This window comes from Chroicocephalus ridibundus, chromosome 7 (assembly GCF_963924245.1).
Source record: "Chroicocephalus ridibundus chromosome 7, bChrRid1.1, whole genome shotgun sequence".
In the NCBI taxonomy this organism is placed as follows: domain Eukaryota; kingdom Metazoa; phylum Chordata; class Aves; order Charadriiformes; family Laridae; genus Chroicocephalus; species Chroicocephalus ridibundus.
This window is the reverse complement of record NC_086290.1, coordinates 34608674-34628495: the sequence shown is the minus strand read 5'-3', so window position 1 is coordinate 34628495 and position 19822 is coordinate 34608674. Positions and strand designations below refer to the sequence as shown.

General features: G+C 37.9%; 2 protein-coding genes across 5 annotated transcripts in view; one reads left to right on the top strand and one right to left on the bottom strand.

Moving 5' to 3' along the window:
- SLC39A10 (solute carrier family 39 member 10) overlaps window positions 1-7794 on the top strand; it is a 69525-nt gene extending 61731 nt beyond the window's left edge. Inside the window, exon 9 of one of the 4 annotated variants that reach the window (XM_063340419.1) lies at window positions 4626-7794. In XM_063340419.1, coding sequence (XP_063196489.1) covers window positions 4626-4784 — 159 coding nt within the window. In that variant the 3' untranslated portion in view covers window positions 4785-7794. The remainder of the gene's footprint in view (window positions 1-4625) is intronic. The other 3 variants (XM_063340418.1, XM_063340420.1, XM_063340417.1) reach the window with 3 other exon arrangements.
- Window positions 7795-7962: 168 nt separating this feature from the next.
- The window catches only part of DNAH7 (dynein axonemal heavy chain 7), a 115962-nt gene continuing 104102 nt past the window's right edge, over window positions 7963-19822 (bottom strand). The window contains exons 54-64 of the mRNA XM_063340416.1: window positions 18747-18923; window positions 17554-17715; window positions 16602-16802; window positions 15677-15838; window positions 14083-14268; window positions 13211-13348; window positions 12231-12461; window positions 11038-11190; window positions 10160-10337; window positions 8670-8773; window positions 7963-8307 (exon numbers count right to left, since the gene is read on the bottom strand). Of these exons, the coding sequence (XP_063196486.1) occupies window positions 8101-8307; window positions 8670-8773; window positions 10160-10337; window positions 11038-11190; window positions 12231-12461; window positions 13211-13348; window positions 14083-14268; window positions 15677-15838; window positions 16602-16802; window positions 17554-17715; window positions 18747-18923 (1899 nt within the window). The 3' untranslated portion in view covers window positions 7963-8100. The remainder of the gene's footprint in view (window positions 8308-8669; window positions 8774-10159; window positions 10338-11037; window positions 11191-12230; window positions 12462-13210; window positions 13349-14082; window positions 14269-15676; window positions 15839-16601; window positions 16803-17553; window positions 17716-18746; window positions 18924-19822) is intronic.

The window sequence follows — 19822 nt, the reverse complement described above, 5'->3', positions numbered from 1 at the left end:
AGATCCTTCAGGCAGTAATGCACTTGCACGCTTGGTATCCGTCCATACTCAGTCCCGCTTTCTCTCCTAAGCAGCTTCAGAGCTGCATTTAAATAAGCCAATTTTCTCAGTTCTTGTCTTTACCAAGCCCAATGATGATGAGATCAGTTTTCATTTTTGGCATATTTTGTAATGCTCTTTCTGCTTTAATATACAGAGAAAAAGATGCATCACTTCCCTCGATTTTAGGGACAGATCCTGTGTTGCATTAAGTTATTTACCAATTAGACTAGAAGCTCCAACCTAGTTAAAGCTTCAATTCATAAGGATTCAGACAGCTTTTTGTGGAGTGACTCCCTGGATTTCCATTGCTTCATTCACAAACTATGCTTTCTTAGTACAGACACCTAAAGCAGAGGCAAGCTTCCTCACAGCTGTTATTTTCTCCTCAGAGTAAGTAGCCATCTACCTATTACCAGTAGATTGCTACTTGGATCACCTGGTGTGGCTACATACTGCTTATAGAAAAATACTTAAATGTAACTGGAGTTCTGGCTTTGAGTGATGTTCCAGTAGAGGTTTTGTTTAACCTCGTGACATCTCCATAGAGGATTGGGATTTACTGGAATGAGGACCAGCCATTTCAGTTTTCAGTTGTGGGTAAAGTGGAATATTTTATTTTTCTGAAGTAGTTTAAACGATGCATTTTCTTCAGCTTTCCAATTTCTTCAGAGATTTTGTTGCCATATCTGGTAGTTCTGTTAGCCTACACTGCTAGTTCTCTTCTCCTGCATATGTTTGTGCCGACTATCCCATTTTCAAACCACATTTTTAGCAGCTTCTTCAAAAGTTAACTGGTGCAGGAGTGAAACGTGTGATGTGTGTCTCTCACTGGCTGACTTGTCAAAGCAGCAGGCATCTGTAGTTAGTTCAAGCCACAGACCCAGACTTTGGGTTTCAGCAATTCTCATTCAAACAGCCTCACATCTTTATCAGATCACTGTCCGTGAGGCTGTCAGATGTCTGCTCTGGTGTGGGCTGGTTGTATTATTTCCCTAGCGCCAACTAAAGCAGATGACTTTATGAAGATCCCTCTTCCCTTTGCTGCTGTGGCCAATAGTTGCCAGTTCCTAGCCGTGGCTGCTCACTCTGGTTTCTCAGCCTCAGTGGTATCATGGAGGCATTAGTGAAGACTGATGAAAGCAAGGGTTCATTTTCCGCTGAATTTCCTGGTTTCAGCAGAAGCTGTCTTGGCTGTTCTGCAGTTAGTGTTCAGCAGTCCTGCCACATTGGTGCTTGAGAAACTTAGTGTCAGTGGGGCTTCCAGCTTGCCTCTAGGTGGCATCCTCCACGTCTGAGAACTTCTTAAACTCAGCTTTGGTTCTGAAGACCCCGTGTTAGTCCCATTAGCAGTCATGAACGGGGGCAGAGGCTGCTCCCGTGAACTTCCATCATTCAGTGCTGATTGCAGTTAGGTTCTTTGTGACGAGGACTCATGGAAGCTACGCGCTGGCCATCACACCATGGGATATTTCACTTTGTTATGGAGACTTTAATTTGTAAATATGCTCTAGTGACGAAGTCACTTTAATCTATTATAAGGTAAATAAGTCCTTTCAGGGCTTGCTAAATAGTGTCTTGTGTAGTTAGTTCAGAGTGATCCTTCGTGCAATTTCAGATGTTCTACAGTAGCCTATAATTACTGAAATATCACTCGCTTATAAGTCCTGTGGCTGATACTTATTTCCTGTACTTATTTTGACTGAAGACATCAGGTATAAGGGAAAGCAGTATCGTCATTCTTTTATTCCTTGTCCTCTTCCTCAGTCATCATAGTAGCAACCAAATAGTGAAAGCCCAATGGTTTAACTAAATGAGAGCAGGAAAGGTCCTGCAAGACACACTGAAACTGCAGCCCATTTTTGTCTTGATGTTTCCATAATCTGCCTCCTCTCAAAGACCTTGTCATCTGACACTTATTAAGAACAGACTTTGATCCCTCCCCAGCTATACAGAGGTTCACACGGGTTCAGTTTCCTACCCATACCTTACGCCAGCCCACTGAGAAGGGACCTTTTGGTATTTTTGCATCCAATTGTCCTGAAGTTTGTCTAATTAAGTGTTTTCTAATGGTAAGGACACTCTTCTCCAGTAGAACATAAACTCAGGCCTTTCTAAATCCTTGAGGCTTTCCATGATCTCGTGACATTCGTTTGGTGATAACTATTAGAAGAATAATCATAATATCCTCCTTCCTGACACTGCTGTTTTGGTTTGAATGGGTGCATTGAATTTTCCTATACTCCTTCCCAGTCCAACTTGAATCATTTAATCTTACTGGAAAATAAATTTATCTGTTATATTTTTCATTCCTTATATCTCTAGGGCTGAAACTATAAGCTTGCAACTTCAAGAGGGTATTTTTTTTAATATTGACAGGACCAAACTCTTTATATGGTCCCTGAAATTGGTCACATCAATAGCCAATAAAGCAAAAAGTTCAGTAATCTGTAGAGGTGCTGTCAAAGTAGATAACTGGCACTGTAAAGCTCATTATAGTAATGCTAAGGTGAAGCCTTTATTTTCATCTGGAGCATATTCCACCAGATCTCAAAAAAACATCTGTGGCTTCTCTGAAAAATTTCTTCTTCGTGCCTGACAAGCTGCTTATCTGAATTTCTCTTTATACGTCCTTTAGCTACTGCAGAGACATCAGTTGAAGCAGTACAGTGTAGAGCAGTTGGGCAGTACCTATTCAAATAAGGTACTTCAAGGAGATTTGCCTCCAGGTAAATGTGAATATGCCAGAGGTTCCTAGAGTGCTAACATCTCCAAGATGGAAGGAGGGTGGTTTTTGCCAGTAACAAGTTCTTGCAGTGTACAGCCTCCTTCTACCTTCCTCCTTCTCTCTCAGAGGTTTTCCAGGACCCTTTCTATGCTGGGATTCTGCAGCTGAGGGAGAGCAAAGTGGCCCTGGCCTGCTCTGCCTGTATGCTCAGGCTCTGAGTACAAGAGAGAGGAGCATGTGCACGCCTCCTCAGATATGGTGACAGTAAAAATAGATCAGTGTTTTGAAGACAGTGATGCGGAGTGTGCCCATAGTACTGGTTACTGTTTAGTAACCTTTTCTTCTATCTTAAAGGGGTCTTGTACTTGCTATTCAGATTTGGGGACATATGGCAGCTGTCACTACCCATAGCTAAGACTTACACTTCCACTCGTCATACTCTTCATGTCCGTGACCAGAAACCTTGGGCGTTATGGAGACAGAGCACTGTGCTCTTCCTAGGTTTTGAAACAGATGCCAGAATATTCGTTAATCACTCTTAAGAGCATCTTTAGATTTGGAACAGCAATATTATGTCTCTGTAGAAGTTGATTACAAAACTTGAATTATGTGCACAACTTCCGTTCAAAAAACATGAAGGTGAGAATTGGCAGCAGCAATTCTAGCACAATTCTCTGATTAGGTTTTGTATTACTTGGTGATTACAACTCTGATTTATTAAAAAGAAAATAGTTCTGCAACTAATGCTGCTTGCCAACAGGAGAGCTATATAGCAATATTCAGTAAAGTCTGTGATTACTTCATTTCTTATTAATGACTTAACAGTACTTTGTATATTCTTTTATATTTAAACACTCGGTGGGTCAAATTAATTTTCAGCTTTATGTCTCTTTTTGAAAGCGATACAAGACCAGATGGGTAGTATATTTGGGTTTTAAGCAGATTTGATGCTCTGATGATTTGTCGTTGTCTGTTGTGCAGTATTGAGATACTCAGAGTAACGAAAACTATTGTAGCCTATCTAATGAAGAGCAATAAACAGAGACTTGTGCTGCATATTACCTGAAGTTTCTGGTTTGTTCTGTATTCTGTTTTTCTGTAGTAAGTGTGTCTTGAAGGAATTCCTTCGTTTACCTCATGCTTTCTTGACTTAATTTCTTTGTTAAACATTTTAAGTTATTTCTGTTCTGTATGGGTGGTTTTGTAAGATACTTCGTAAGATTTATTTTTACATCTTCCAAGTCCACTATTATTTGTTGATTTTTGTCAGTACTATTTGACTTTTCTTCATAGGTGAGGAATATAAGTAATATCCAGAGCTTTCAGAATTTTGTATAGCTTCACATGGAATTTCTCTTTAATTACTTGTAGGTATTATTCCCATATTTAAAAGGGAAATGTATGTAAATATGGGTAAGCATATAACATGACAAATGAATGTCTAAGTTAATCAGCAAAGTCATTATATGGAGTATATTTATAGCAATGTAATTACTGTGGCAATAGACAAAGCTTTTTATTATGTTTATTTGAGCATCACTTGATTTTAATTGAGCAAAAGAACTTGAAAGAGCAGAACTCGGAAGAATGCTGGGCTGGTCCTTATCTTGAGGAACAAAGTTCAAGTAGATGTGTGATCCAGCAAAAGCTTAAAAAAAAATTCCAAAGGAAAGGAAAGGCATTTTTAGTTTGTTTTGTAAATACGTGATGTAATGATGTTTTTATCAAATGTAGTAGTTAGGTAGAGTTTTATAACTTAATCCTGAAGTGTTTATTCTTGACAGTGTAATCCTGTAAAGTTGTCTGTGTGTAAATGGAATAGACATGAAATAACTTTGAAACTTATTTTTCCTTTTAGCTTCCAGAAATGCTTCATGGAGACGGAGATAATGAAGAGCACGGTTACTGTCCTGTGGGGCAGTTCATTCTTCAGAATCTAGGCCTGCTTCTTGGGTTTGCCATCATGCTGGTCATTGCCCTCTATGAAGATAAAATCGTGCTTGACATCCAGTTTTGACCTAATTCTGGTAATCACTGTGGTTACAACAATGTTACTGTATGGCTTTGAGTCTGCACTGTTTCACTGTATGCACATTGCTCAGAGGAGAAGCAGTGGCTTGCACTACTTACACAAGTACAGGATATTAGTTTCTGTGTAGATTGACTTCTCCTTTTTTTCTAATTCCAATCAGATGAGATTACCCAATGCATCTTCTAAACTCAAGTGATCAACAATTAGAAAATACTAAATATGAGAAAAAAGTGCCAAGTTCTATGTACTCTATGGGAAGCACTGCTTGCTTAAGAAAGAAAAAGTATAGTGAATGATCTGCTTATTTGGGAAAATACCATTTCATTAGTACATTTGAACAGAACCCAGAAAATGTTACAGCTGAAATTCATACCTCTGCAAGGAACCTGAGTAAGCTTTTAGTGCCACCTAAGTCTTAAGTAGCACACATATATATCTCTATATATGTATAGAGATATATGTAGAGATACGTGTGTGTGTATGTGTGTGTATATATATATATATGCATGCATATATATATATATGTGCATGTGTGTGTGTATATATATATTAATTCTGTGCTGATTCTTCTGCACAGTGGTGACTTGAAGTATTAAATGTTACAACAGCACATGACTGGAAGCCACTGTGCTGGTTAAAATTTTAAAAAAACAAACCCAAAACCTAAACGCTGTTTAAATTCTTAGAGCATGCATTAAGCTGCACTCCATCATCATAACTTCACGTGTAAGAAGGCAGGCTGTTGCAATATATGCTGCAAAGTGCTATGTTCTGTCAAGGATCAGTTTGACGATGTTTTCCTGACCAAGATTTATTTGATGTTTGTTCCTTGATGTTAGTAGGAAAATGCAAAATGCAGTAAAATTAGTGTTAGTTTGGGGAAATCCCTGATGTTGGAGTTATTGAGCTATTTCTGGTTCCTTTTTACAGATGCTAAACATGCATTGTGTGTCACTTGCAGCATAAACTACTGAAGAATTGTGGCTGTGAATTTGTGCAAACTCTTTTAACAGAGAATCCATATGGGAATTTCTCCATTTTTTAACAATTATTTTGGAGTCTTTTCTCCTCTTCATGTTAAAACAATCCAAAGTGCAAGATGCTGGTTACAGAACCTGGGCACAAAGGTTAAATTCTGCTCTGTGTATGTAGTACTGGTAGATTATTTACAATGTTGTAATATCAGCTCAAAACCTGTTTCTACAATGCTTCGATATCAGACATCGTAGCACCAGCCATTTCTGGCAGTAGAGAGTATATAAGAAGATTTCTACTTCCAGCATAAAGGAGTTCATTTCTATGATATTTTTTTACAATTTTGGTATTTAAATTAGATTATTAAAAAGCAGATGTGGTAGATCTGTAATATGTGTAATTTGGAAGGATAGACTGAAAATTTGGGCCTTAACTTGCTGGGATCAGCTGTCCTAGATTGGATTGTGCTGATGTGTTTATATTGCCAGACATGCGTTAGATCTTTTTGTACCCATCTCCTTAAAAAAAATTGTGAGTTTGTGAAGAGTGCAAGCTGATTCTGTAGTACCAGTCCAAAGCATGGTAGTAGCCTTTTTTAAAACATACAGTTCGTCTTCTTTTATGTGTATGCCAGGTAAAAGCTGTATCTTGACTATGTGCTGTAAGTTTTGTTTCGATCCGCTTGGTGCCAGTGTAGCTGCTAAAAACACTGATCCTAACGCCTTTAGTGACCAGTTGGTATCTTCATTCCATTTCAAGTTAATGTGTGTTCCCTGTGGCCCTTTACTTTTTGAAGCTTTATTGCTCAATTTAGTTTTTACTGAGAGCAGCTCATGTATTTTAAAGATATCGGTTGGTTCTTGCCAGTATTTCTTCCTAATGTAGTATCAAGAAACAGTATTAAGGGTCCATGTCAAAGAAGGGCGCAGTTTCTTCAGTGAAGAAGCCAAAAGCCCAGAGTTGGAGCATGCAGCCATTTCATGCTCTGAACTCAGGTTTTCTTTTTTTCGTTTAAACACATTTACTGTTGGACCATAATTAGCAAACACACTGCTGTTAGCTTCAGATTACTGAATTTCTGCAGTGTAAAGATCCGGGGTGACATTTTTCATAGTGCCCATATTAGGTCACTGAGTACCATTTTCAGAGAGACTTAACTCACTGGATACCTTCTGAGCATCTAAGTTTAAACAACCTATGTTTCTTACGTATATTAAACTGACCCTTAATTTTCCTTTTCTGTTAATTCTGTCGAGTATAAGGGGGTCATTATGTGGTTGAACTGATATTTTGTCAAATCGTTTTTTTAAAGTTTATTTCTTTTAATTCTTTTCAAATGAAGATTTCTATATTTCGGGTAGTATATTTACTTTTGTATTAGTTGGAATATGGTTATAGCTTAACACACTGCCTCTATAGTAAATAGTTAACTTCCTTCCAAGACCATCTTCAGACAAGGGAAAAACATGGTCCTTGAAGGTAGGTACTGTATTTTTCATTAAATATGGGTTGTTTCCTTTTATTTTCTAGTATTTATTACAAGTTATGAAGAGCAGTGTAACAGCTGTGACTTCTTCTATGTGTTTCTACCAGTATTGAATTCCAGATGATTCTAATATACATTTTTGAGTCATGTTACAGACAATCTGACTTCCACTACATTTCTACTTGGCTTCAACATTCCATTCTGCTTGAATCCAGAGTCTCATTTAACTTGTATTTGTTGGAGGGCATAAATGTTACTTGTATATTACAATGCTGTCACTGTGTGACATCCCATATGAATTTTGATGTAGATCACATTGCACTCAATCCGCTGTGATTATGCTTAGAAAATATTGTAGTTGCTAGATGCAGTGTGATTTATTTTTTTTAATAATTTTAATTTTATTTTTCTTTCCCCTCCCATTAACAATTGAGTCTATGGTTTAAAATGTGGTTATGGTCCTATAAGATAACTTGCTGAGCTATCAGGCTTTTTGTTATAACTAAATCATTTTTTAAAATTTTATAAAGCTGGAAATGATCAAATGCTGTTTTGTTCATTGTCAACAGTGTTGTGTTCATTTTATGTATGTTCCTTATAAATAAGGAGCCTTCAGAAAATAAAATTATTCAAGGAGCAAATTATTTTTGTTGGTTTTTATAAGGTTTTATTGTGCACCTTTATATTTCAGTATTTTGTTTCAAATCTCATGAAAGGCACAAATGCAACATTGTAAACACACTCATTTTGATTCCTCTTTTTACGTGGCATTTCAGGACTGACATGCATCCCTTATAAGTGATCTGGAAAATGCACCTACCTCCATAAATTGTGATAGTTTTATGAGCTAAGCTGACATAACAGGGCGACACCCCGTCTGATCCAGTGCTCTTGCGGTTTGTCTGAAGGGAGGGTCATTGCGATGACGAAGTTGGTGGAATGGCCTGTAGTCGACAGGGTTCCTCTTCTCTCGCTGGTCTTATACACTGGGGCCAGGTAACTTGGTCGCTGCGGAATGTCTGCTCTCTTACACGGCTTCAGCCATATCTGCAGTAAAGAATAAAATAATCCTTTTCATCTCAGTTGGAAAGAAAAAAAAAGTAGGGGAACAGTCTTGGCTTGGCCAAAGCATTTTGACATTGGTTTGTTTGCTTTTTAACAGGTAGCCCTGAAAAGCTGTTTATTGTTTCCTCTTTCTTAGCAGATTGCTTCCTCTCCCAAAATATGCAACACCAAAATTCCTGTCACTGGTCATTATTAGCGGAAGATTCTCAGCTCCTCTCAAACACTTAATTTCTAATTCAAAACAAAACGTTTCAATTTTTTTTTTTTTTTTAGAATTACCCTGTTACTTCCTTCAAGACTACAGTAGTTGTTGGGATATACTACTATAAAATGCATATACTGACCACAGGTACTGTATCATAGAGGATTTTTGGATGAGATTCTCCTAGCTTCTTAGTTTGCCTGTTCCAGCGTGCTCCATCCAAGAACAATCCCTGAATGTAGACCCCTGAATCAGTTGGAAAAGATACCATGTTAGGCAAAAACTGAAAATGTCTTCTAGCTGCGAGCAGCAGCCAGTGCAGCGCACTCTGCTGTCAGTTGATCATGTGGGACTTTTTGTCAATATTGTGTGCTCCAAGTGATGATCAAATAACGTTGAGTACAGCACAATCTTATACTGCTTTACAATTTATTATGATTACAATTCTATAAAGATTTATAAAGTTATGTGTCTAGCGCTATCATGATGTCTAGCGATATCATGGTGTAGCCAGCGGCGGAAGTTAAAAGTCATTCCAAAGTACAGGCCACTATTTTTACAGTTGTCATTATTATAAAGTTTTCTGTATGTACTGCATATTGTCAGCTTTAATGTTTCCAAACTTGGAGATGTGAGCATATAAACAGTCTTTAACTAGTTAGTCTTCGCATTATTTCATTGCTTATGTTTCAAATTACCACTTGCTTATACCTTTCTAAAGCGGCTCATTAGAGTAGTAGAGTGAAAAAAAAAAAGTATCTTTAAATGTTTAAAAAACATAAGTAACTTTATTTTGGCATGTCATGATGTCATGACAGAATAACAGCTGTCATTCCATCAGCTCTCCAGAAGGAAACAATAAATTACAGCAACATCTGTTTTCATCAAACTTGCACCTTCGTGCTCTGTAAACCTGCCCCAAGAGAAAATGACTTGAAATGGATTAGGTGTGGCTCTGCCAGGCAACCTGCCAAGCTCTTCTTTCTGCACAACTTCCAGTCAAGCTGATCCTCAGAAAGCTGTTAAAAAGAGTATTAAGAACAGTTCCATTTAACCTGTCCTTTTTTCTGAGGAAGGGCAAGCTAGCAAAAGTGTCTGCAGCTGGAACCTAAGGTAAGTAGTATATAATAAAGTGGTTTAATAAAAAATAGGGCTTTTCCCCCCTTAGAGCAAGCCCCTGTTGCACATTGTGAACGTATCCGTAAGATATTTTTCTAGGGTAGTTACAGTAGCATACCCAACTTCTCAACTAAATGTTTGGTTTTCCTTGTCTTAGGAAAATAGACGTCTTCAGACATATATGCTAATGGAGTGAAATAAAGGGGGCGGGGGGAAGGCAAGTTAGATATCACTTGAAAGTTTGATCCGTTTTGGGAAGTTTGGGGTAAGGAGCGTCCTCTGTTGATTTATATCTGCCTGCTAGCCCAGGAGGTGAACTAATCTCAGCAGTTCTTAAGGACTTAAATAGTATTTTGCCTCTTCACTTCTTGTGCATCTCATGGGGAGCCAGGCAGTGGTGTATGTTTTCCAGCTGAATCCATTAACTTAATTGCATAACTCTGAGTCTGCAAATTAATGTTAACGTCTGAATACATCAGCAAAGGCAGATAATTGTGTCATGCGTTTACTTACCATCTTCAGGAGCCATTTCATATTCCTTATCTTCCAGCACTTCATAGTCAAAATCTAGTAGGTCTATTGGAATGGTGTATTTTCTGGCATAGTTCTGCTGGGCACCTGTTAAGAATGCTTGAGTGAAGAAGAATCCTGAAATCCAGAACACTGGTGGAGGTCCATTTTCATACCACAGCTGCAGCAGCAAAAGTGAGAGAAGGAGAGAAGAAAAAAAAACAAACCCTGCCTTTTATTTTTTTTTATTTAGGATTCTTACAATAGGTATGGAGTAGGCAACCTGCTATGAGATTGGTTTTCTTCAGTTGATTGAGATTACTAAGCCACGGAATGCTGCTGAGACTCTGGATATTACTCATTTAAAGTCAGTTTTTGGAATCTGCAGTCTTATAGGTGAAGGAACCCCACTGTTTCTCCCTGACTCAACCAGCTTTCTTCTCCAGTAGCCTACTGAAAGCTTGGTATTTGACTTCAGCATAAGATTTTGTGTTAAAATGTTTTATTAATTAACTTTTCTCACTTAAAAAACTCAACAGTATTTTCCCAACTCCTATTTTAAACTTCATTACTACTACCAGATCTATATGCAGTATAAGGGGCCTTATAAATTCACTTGAGAAGGCAATCTCTGTCACCCAGTATTACCGAGGTACTACAGCGCTCTTTATGGGGTGCAGGGTATGTGGCAAAATGCAGTGCTTCATTAGATGCTGTGATGAGCAAACAGCTGTATGAAACAGATGCCCAAATGAATTGAACTTTACCTGTCAGTTATTCAGTGGAAGTAATTTGTGCACGTGTGTTGTTCGCTTGTGGAGATCAATAGACAAAAATAATAAGCAGCATTGAACAAAACTGTGTAAATGGAGTGTGCTCACCTGTAAGAACTTCAGTCTGTTAAGGAAGTCAGTCACATAGCTGCCCAGAGGCTTGAGGCTTGGGTAAGACTTACTCATCCATAGTCCTGGAATTTTCCCTTTCAGAATGCTGTTTACCACTTCTTCCAGTTCAGCAGACATCACCACTAGCCCCTAAAAGAAATTTTGGAAAGGAAGATGTCAAAATACTTTGCGGAACAGCCTTGCTTTAACAATTAAAAATCAACATAGCTCTTTGTCCAACAGATGTTATGACCTTCTAGCTAAGTCAGACAGGAGCAACACTGGAAACAAGAACAGTGGACATAATGGATTTCATAAAAAGTTGCTGGAGTCTTCTGTCTGATCTGGTAGTTAGTCACTAGATTGGCCAGGGAAAGGTCCATACCCTTTCTTGGAGAAAGCTGCCCATACTGGAAAATTCTCCCTTGCAGTCTTTCCCCAGAAACATGGTCTTCACAGAGCACTTCTGAGTTTTACTAACTGTAAATGCTCTTTTTCATTATTATTTAAAGTTTTCTGAAAACTGCAACATTCATTGCTGCAAGCGCCTTATTCTAAAGTGGCACTTTTCAGCTTGTAGTTTGGCTTTAACAAGGAGAGGGGTGGTGTTTGTTTTGGTTGGTTGTTTTGTGTTTTTAAATGCCTCCTCGGCCTTAAGCTATTATAGGATAAATAAAAATTACCCAAACTGACTTTTTCCTGCCTTTTTCTGCATTTTGCACAGCTGTAGCTTTTGATTCCTACTGAGAGCAAACATTGATTTTAGACTGTGATATCTTAACTGTAATCCTCACTGTGAGTAATTTTGCTGTTTATTTGAGGTGTTGAGGAGATCTGCTTTCATCTGTAAGAAATTGTGTGAGGTGCTTCAGTCTTTCATGACAGTGAGACAGAAAAAGAGATGTGAACCTAGTTACTGCTTGTCTTATTTGCTAGCAAATCTGCAGTTAAAAACTTTCTGTTTTGGTTTCTCTACAGTAGGCCCAATAATACTTTTATATTCCAATGTACTCCTGTCAGTTTTAAGATACAGAACAATAAATCAGTGTGGAATCTGGATTCTTTAAAATGTTTGACTGACCAAGCTGAATCAGACTTCAGGGTCGGTTCTCTAAGGTACTTGCATGAATAGCTCCGAGATTTGAGTCTAGGTTCCAGGTATATGCTTTTAAAGGTTATCTTCAGCTCACCTTTATTGCTTTCTGAATGTTAACACAGGAGTCCCGTATTGTCTGCAATAACTTGTTGAAGCGTCCCATCTCTTGGACAAGCACAGTATTCATGCTTTGAGTGTAAGTGGTTGGGTATCTTCTCATTGCTGCTTCAATGTCAAAATTTGGAGGGAGTTTGCTCAGGATGTCATCTGTGACTTCATGAAGAACTTCATCGGTTGATTTTGCACCACCACCAGATGCCTGAGACTAGAGAGCGCCAAAAACTTGGATTTATTTTGAGGAAAAGAAAGAGGACTTAGGAGAGTCAGTAGTTAAAATGCAGGAAAACAGAGCTGTTATAAAGGCATTATTTAAAAGATCATTACGGTTCCAACCCTCTTCCCCTGTGACTGAAATTCATTTGTTTCAGAATCTCCTATATTATTGTGGTAAGTTATTATCTTAGACCTAACAAAATGTGCTTTCCTACAGATTTGTGTCCTCGCTTTTTCGCTGGAATCTTGTTTCCACTGTAAACCAGTCTTTCTCCCCCTGCCTCCAATGTGCCCAGCAGCACCACTGGCTGGCCAGTGCTGTCAAACGGGAGAGCGGTGCCAAGCTGTGTCTCCCTGTCCCTCCAGGTCCCTCTTGCTCCTTATATTCAGCTCTGAATTTTTCTCATGAAGCTTACAGGAACTATAGTGTCCCTAAATTGTACCTGGTTTACAAACTGGAGTAAAACTGGCCAAGAAGGTGAAAACTGTTAAAAGCTGGGGGATTAGAAGATATGCAAACTGACTGTACAATCACAGAAGATACGTTTCCTTAGGAAGACAGTCAGGAAAAATACAAAACCAAAAAAGCCTTAAAAAATTCGTAAGTGGAACAGTAATTCCACCAGAATGGAGATAAAACACAATAAGGTACAGTAAAAACAAAAAAAAAATAATCTAAGCATACTCATGTGGAGATAGAGTAGAAAGTTACAGTAAGATGGTGCGTGACTTTTTACATACCTGTGTGAGAAGAATGTTATCAAATAACAGTTGCGTTTCTGACTGATCCTTGGTAATATCAGCATTTGCGTTCATTCCAAATATCTCTGGGGAAGGATTCAGTGGAAGTGTCTTTGTATATTCAATATAGCTTTGGTACTGAAAAAAGGAAGATAAAAAAATACTTTAGACTTAAAAGGAGATGCAGAACAGCCAAAGAGGCCCATGACATGCTGCAAACAACTCTCAAAACTACTACAAACTTTCCTAGTGTAATGAATACAGTGTGTAAACTAAGATATAAAAAGGAAATACAGGGGCTGACTGTGCCTCTTGAATTCCTTCCGTCCATCCTTTTACCCTGAAATCAGGATTGGCTTTGCTTAAATAACTTCCAACAAAATTTCTGACAGCCGTTGGAAGTTCTCTTACAAAATAAGGCACCTAGTGCGAGGGGCTGTGGTCCCTTACTGGGCCCACTGCTTGCCAAGTGTCCGAAGGCGTTCTGCTGATGTGAACATAATTCTCCTGTGTGATAAATTAAGCTGATTACCACGTCCTTTCTACGTCCAGCAGATATGATCAACTAATTATCTTATGTTTATTTTATAATGCTTTTATCTTCACCAGGCTGGGTTTCTCCCTTATTGTCCCCTAAGTGTGCTGCCTCACACAGTAAAGTCGATTTAGTTGGCAGTAGTTGGGGGGGGGGGGTTTGCATCATTTCCATTTCTTAGAAGCTGCTGAAACGAGTTCTAATAGAATATGAGATGAAGCCACAAAAGTGAACTGTGACAGCAGTAAGCACTGAGGCACATATCATTGTGAGTAAAGATAGATCTATTTTTGAAAAAAATTAGCTTTTGGTAATTTTGTTGTTCTGGGATACTTACATCTCCTTCAGGAGGAGCAAAATAAAGGCCGCTTGGATCAAATTTATAATCTACATTTGTAATGATTTCTGATGAAAAAAACATGTTTAGAACACTACGTAGTGTACGTCGATCCCAGTCATCAGTGACTCTGCCACCATAATTACATTCTCCAGTCATATAGCGAAGAGCATCATATGGCACCTCCTGAAAAAAAGCAAGACAATGATCTGAACTACAGCTTAGCACTTCTGGTATAACTGTAATTTATTTGGAAGTCAGAGAATTCTCACTGGAAAGTTTAAAAGCTCTTATTTACTTCTGCTAGTTCATGCTTGTACCACTGATCTCCTGATCTTCAAATACTTTAATAATCATCCATCAAGTCCCCCAGCATTGCTTCTTTTGAAGACTAATAGCACAAAAAATTTCCATATTAATGCGTGTGGAATTCCCTGAGTACAAGTGTATGAAAAACTTTTCCAAAACTATCTCTAGTCGTTTGGCTATACGTACTTCTGAAATAAACGTATGCTGTCACAGGGCTGTATCTGTGCTCATAAATTTCTGAATAAAAATCAAACATGTTTAAAGTTGAAGTTGGGAGAAGCTGGACTCCTCTTAGGCACATGAAAGGAACAAATCAGGAGTGATAAGAGATTATTTATAGGAAGTCATTGCAGGAGTGCATGATATGCTGAGAGAACTGAGATAAAGCAAATCAATTGAAAAAAGTACCAAGAATTCTGTTTACTACATACAAATTGTCTTTCAGGGAAAAAAAAAATTAAAATGCTTCCCTCCCTGCTAGGCAGTACATTTGCTCATAAGCTTTGGTCATATAAGGGGAGGACACCCGCACTCAGACCCCTCCCTTCACTCTCCTGCAGGAAAAGAAACGCACACCTTCATGAATTTGCTTTCTCATGCTGAATCACAATTTACCTACTAACCACACTGATCATCAAAACCAGGCTGACAGTAGTTTGAAAATAACACCCCCTTCCTGCCCCCAGCCATAACTTTAACAGATTCTGGCTGTAGTGGGTCGCTTAGGACGCTGACACATAAGGAAGTGTCATGTGTTGCTAGCAAATTCCAGAGAGGCTTCTATGAAACACTGCCTAGCTCTGCAAGCAGGGAAGGAAACTTCATCTGCCAAGTTTACACAAATAGATCAAGGTTGTTATTAATCTACAACAGTTCAGGGTCTAATATTATCGCTGTCACTGAATGAATCACAGCCAGCAATTAAGTGTTCGGTATTTTACAGCTTGCAGTAACATCACCAGGAGCTGAATCCATAGCTCCTGCCTAGACATAGGGTAAGACTCCAATGAATAAGACAAATAGAGGGAACGAATGCTGCTCTATTTTGCATGGCAGAACTTCTACGTTGTAATTTGAAAGTTTCCCACATCAGTTACACACTGATCATGGTACACTAACCACTTAAAATGAATGTGGTTAGCACTATTGCAAGTAGCTCTTGGTTTCTAATTCACGGCCCACACTAAGCTGCTGCCGTGGCAGCACTCAGCCTGCATTGGTACATCACTGACAGTCCTAGAAACTGCACGCAAGGACCAGTGACTCCTGTGAGAGGTTGCCATACCTCATACTGGTCGAGGAAGATGTGCAGCTGCTGCACACTGATGCGCAGGTCAGTCTCATTGAACTCGTATGGAATGTTCCAGCCCAATGGCCCAAAATTTCGCCTTTCTTGCACCAGTGCGTGGAAGAAGCAGAGGCCATACAGCAATGTCTTGAACTCAGCCTTAAAACCAAATGCAACACCATTAATAATTCATGGATGGGTTAAACAGTTTCTTTTTTTCTCATGTCCTGCACAGCAGTGCTGTCTTTGAGTCACGCAAAACCCAGCAGGTCTTGCCTTATTAACATACTGTTTATAAGTCAGGGGTAGCTTTCTTTTTTAAAGCTGTATATCCCTGTATATGTAATCAATATACATGACACCTACAGCTATGTGTACGAGATAATGTACCAATGAATACTTTTTTACACTGTTGTATTATAAAACATTGTTCATACAATATTTCTGCTTTTTTTTTTTTTTTTTTTTTCCCCCCCTCATGATCAAGATAGATTTCAAGCCTTTAAAGAAAGCCTTCAGGTAGGAGCTTTTGTTTTGCTTTTCAGTTGAGACCATTTAGCGAAGTATATGATGTGATTTAGAAGAACTACATTAATTATAGAAGAATAATGTAAAATATGCTTCCAAACAGATATCTAATTTTGAAAAGAGAAGTTAAGATTTTTTTCCCAGTCTTTCTTTTTTAAAAAAAAAACAAAACTAGAGCGTTGTATTATTGTCATACCACAAAATCTCAATTGAAGATGTAGGAGACTAGCAATAAAATAAAAATTAAATTTACTTCGCTATTGCCAGTAAGCAATACCAGTTTCATTGCAGTGGACGACAGCTATTTAATTTGGGAGGGGTTTTTTTTCCCCTTGAGCATACATACACCGTTGTCAGGGTCTGATTTACGAAGTTACAATACAACATTACTAACAGGTTTTCTGCAGCTGTTGAAAAAGTCAGGGTCACATATTGGATCCATCAGGTACGAACGTATTATATTGGCCCGTAAGCCTTTTGGTGCCTCGTTAGTCATCTTCACTCCATTCTGAAGTACAGACACTGGGAAAGTGGTAGATGGGTAACTGGTGAGCCAAATTCGGAAATCTGGATGTGTTGTATCAGGGTTTAGCTCCTACAATAAACACACATAAACCCAGGCAATTGGAAGACACAATAGATTAATATATACCTCAAGTGTTATTATTAAAGCAAATTTTTTTAAAGTGGGAAAAGTTTAATTTCTTAGATGCTTACATGTGATTATAGTGAAAGTCACAGTTACGAATGACAACTTTCCTTCTACCGCTGGTGTATTTTTATTCAAGACTTCAGTAATTGGAACTAAAATTTGCTCTCTCTGTGCATGTTTGTGGAATATATGAACAAAACCAAGCGTAGGCTCTGTATCACAAGAGCAACAGAATGTATACTTTTCCCATTTACTGTCATACAGCTGTTCTAGGAAGGGCTACAGTAATCATATGAATACATCAGAAATGTTTAAGTTTATTAAGGGGAGGTGGGGTGGGGTGTAGAAAGAAGTGTACAGTCGTATCTCTTTGGAAACTTATAGCTGTTCCAGAGTAAAATTCCTTAGCATACTGTTTTTCTGTAGCAATAAACATATGATGGAACTTAACGGGCCTGAAGAGAGCGTTGTAGTGGCTGGGATTTACCACTAAAGGAATGGGTGAGCCCCACAGTGTTTGTTTGTGAGCACTTTCTACTCCAGCAGGCAGAAGGAAAGAGATGGAATCAATATGTGATGACTACCCTTACATAATGGGCATCACCATCAGGTACACTAAGCTGGCTTTTCAGTCGCCTGTATGGATCAGACATGCCTTCAAAAGTATTTATAAGAAGATACTATTTATTTTTACCTCACAGATTCTTTCCAGTATTGGCATCCATGAACTTGCTAGATGGCAGTTTTGCAGAACTACCCATGTTCCTTCCTTTACTGCCTTCTCTAGCATTTTCACAGCTATCGGGCCTTGGCCTTGACCAAGTGACAGTGAACTAAGCTTTGTATCACCATATCCCTACATAGAGAAAGCATATTATAAGTAAGAATAATATTGCATAAATACATAAACCTTCTGTTATGAGAGTTCACATCTATACGTATTTTTGAAATATTTAATGTACAGTATATCTTAAAGTACAGTTTAAATCTTTTTTCACGCCATTCCAGTTGAGAAAAACCTTTCATCTGTTTTCCACTGAAAAGCTTCAACTACTTAACCATTCAATCCAGGACTGTAAAATTCTGCCAGTTTCAAAATACTCCTGAAAACAGCATGCTCTTTAAGGATGTAGACAACCTACTATAAAATGCAAGCTACGTTTACAGCTTAGTGGTTGGGGACTTGAAGTATGTCTGTCATTCTCAGCAGCACAGAATTCTGACAGAATAATAGTCAGGAAATGAAATAAAAACATCTTAACAGAAAACAGCAACTTTCTAGTATTATAACAATACCCTTCTACATCAGAACTGATTTAGGCTGTTGGGACTTTTTTGTTTTAAATGCCATAGTACTGGTCAAAGCCAACAAAAATTCATATTTTAATTCTGAGGTGTAAATGCCACCCAAGATCATAAGGTCCTATATTAATACAGTGGTTTTTAATTAATTAATATAATATGCTTATTAGAAAAAAATACCATTTTTCAGGTAAGATTTATTACAATTAGCATTTAAATCACTATGGCTTTGTTCCATTTTTCCATTTGAGATTACACAAAGTAATTAATTAAATAGATCATGACATCACATTATAAAATATGCCAAAAATATTTAACATACAATTTCTTATAAACAATAGACAAATTATTCATTCCTAAAGACAATCCACTTGCATTAATTAGTGCTTTGTGTTAAAGAGAACCACGAGATCAATTTTAACATGTTTTTGAGCAGTTAAAAACAGGGTTTTGACCTTACTTTGGCATTTGAACTTCTACTTAAATAAAGTTCATTGCTTCATACAAACATACGTGTGCGCGCACACTCGCGCACACACACGCACGCATCAACTATACTTAAAAAGCCTGGAGATATGAAAATACCTGGTCATCAGCAAACTTAACAAGGGCTGCCATGGGGTCGGCACCAGGAGAAAGTATAAATATCAGCGGTGTACAAGAGTGACTATCAGAAAATGCTTTGGACAAATCAAATGGAGGTGGCTCAATAAATGGACGTCCCAGGTTATGAATGATAAAATCCTGCACCATTGGTATTATCTGAAAAAAAAAAAAAAAAGAAAAAATAGAATTAAAGTGTCTGATTTTTGTGTAAGCATTAGCATATATTACTCTAAACATTTTAATATAAATTTCAAGGACAGTATCCCTGCCTATAAAATTAGATACAAGTACATTTCCAGAGGAATCAGTGCTTTAGCATGTGTAAATCCAGGCAAAAAGTAGGCTTTAAGCTCGAAGATGCTCTAAGAGGGTTGAAAGTGGAAGTCCTATGCAAACGATCCTTAATCTCATTTCTGTCACCACATCTGGACAGACTAAGCAGCTGGTATGGGAAGCCGGATTTTTTTCTGCACTTACTCCATCTGTATTATGGAGAGAATTTCAATTTTCAAGTCTCATAATGCAACACCTTTCAAAGGTGTTAAGATCTTGGCTTAGAAAACTGCTGTGTACAGCAGTCTTGTACACACTGGTGTTTAAACTTCCCACTGAAGTTAACTGGGCTCTGTACCAAAATGAGAGAAATTTACAAAATGACAGCTTAATGCTTTGATCCTTACAGATATAATTCTTTTAAACATCACAATTCATTCTATCTCTGAACACACTCTAGAATATTTTACAATAACCACCTCCTCATTAAAGAAATGCAACAGTATTTGCAAATGTGATACTAACATTTAATCTCTGCACACGAAATTCAAGAAATGATAAAGGTTTCAAATAGCAATGTTAATTCAACCACTTCGGTCACAATCAGTATAATATTTTTTTAAATTTTATACGTAAAACTGTTGCATTCATAAAGTTTTTAACTTGCATTTTTGACATTTCAATTATAAAATTTGTAATTTTCATACTGCATTAGCATAGGTACTTTCAGTTAATAAACATATAGTGTGACCGAGTTCCTGACTTCCAGTAGCTTCCTTTCT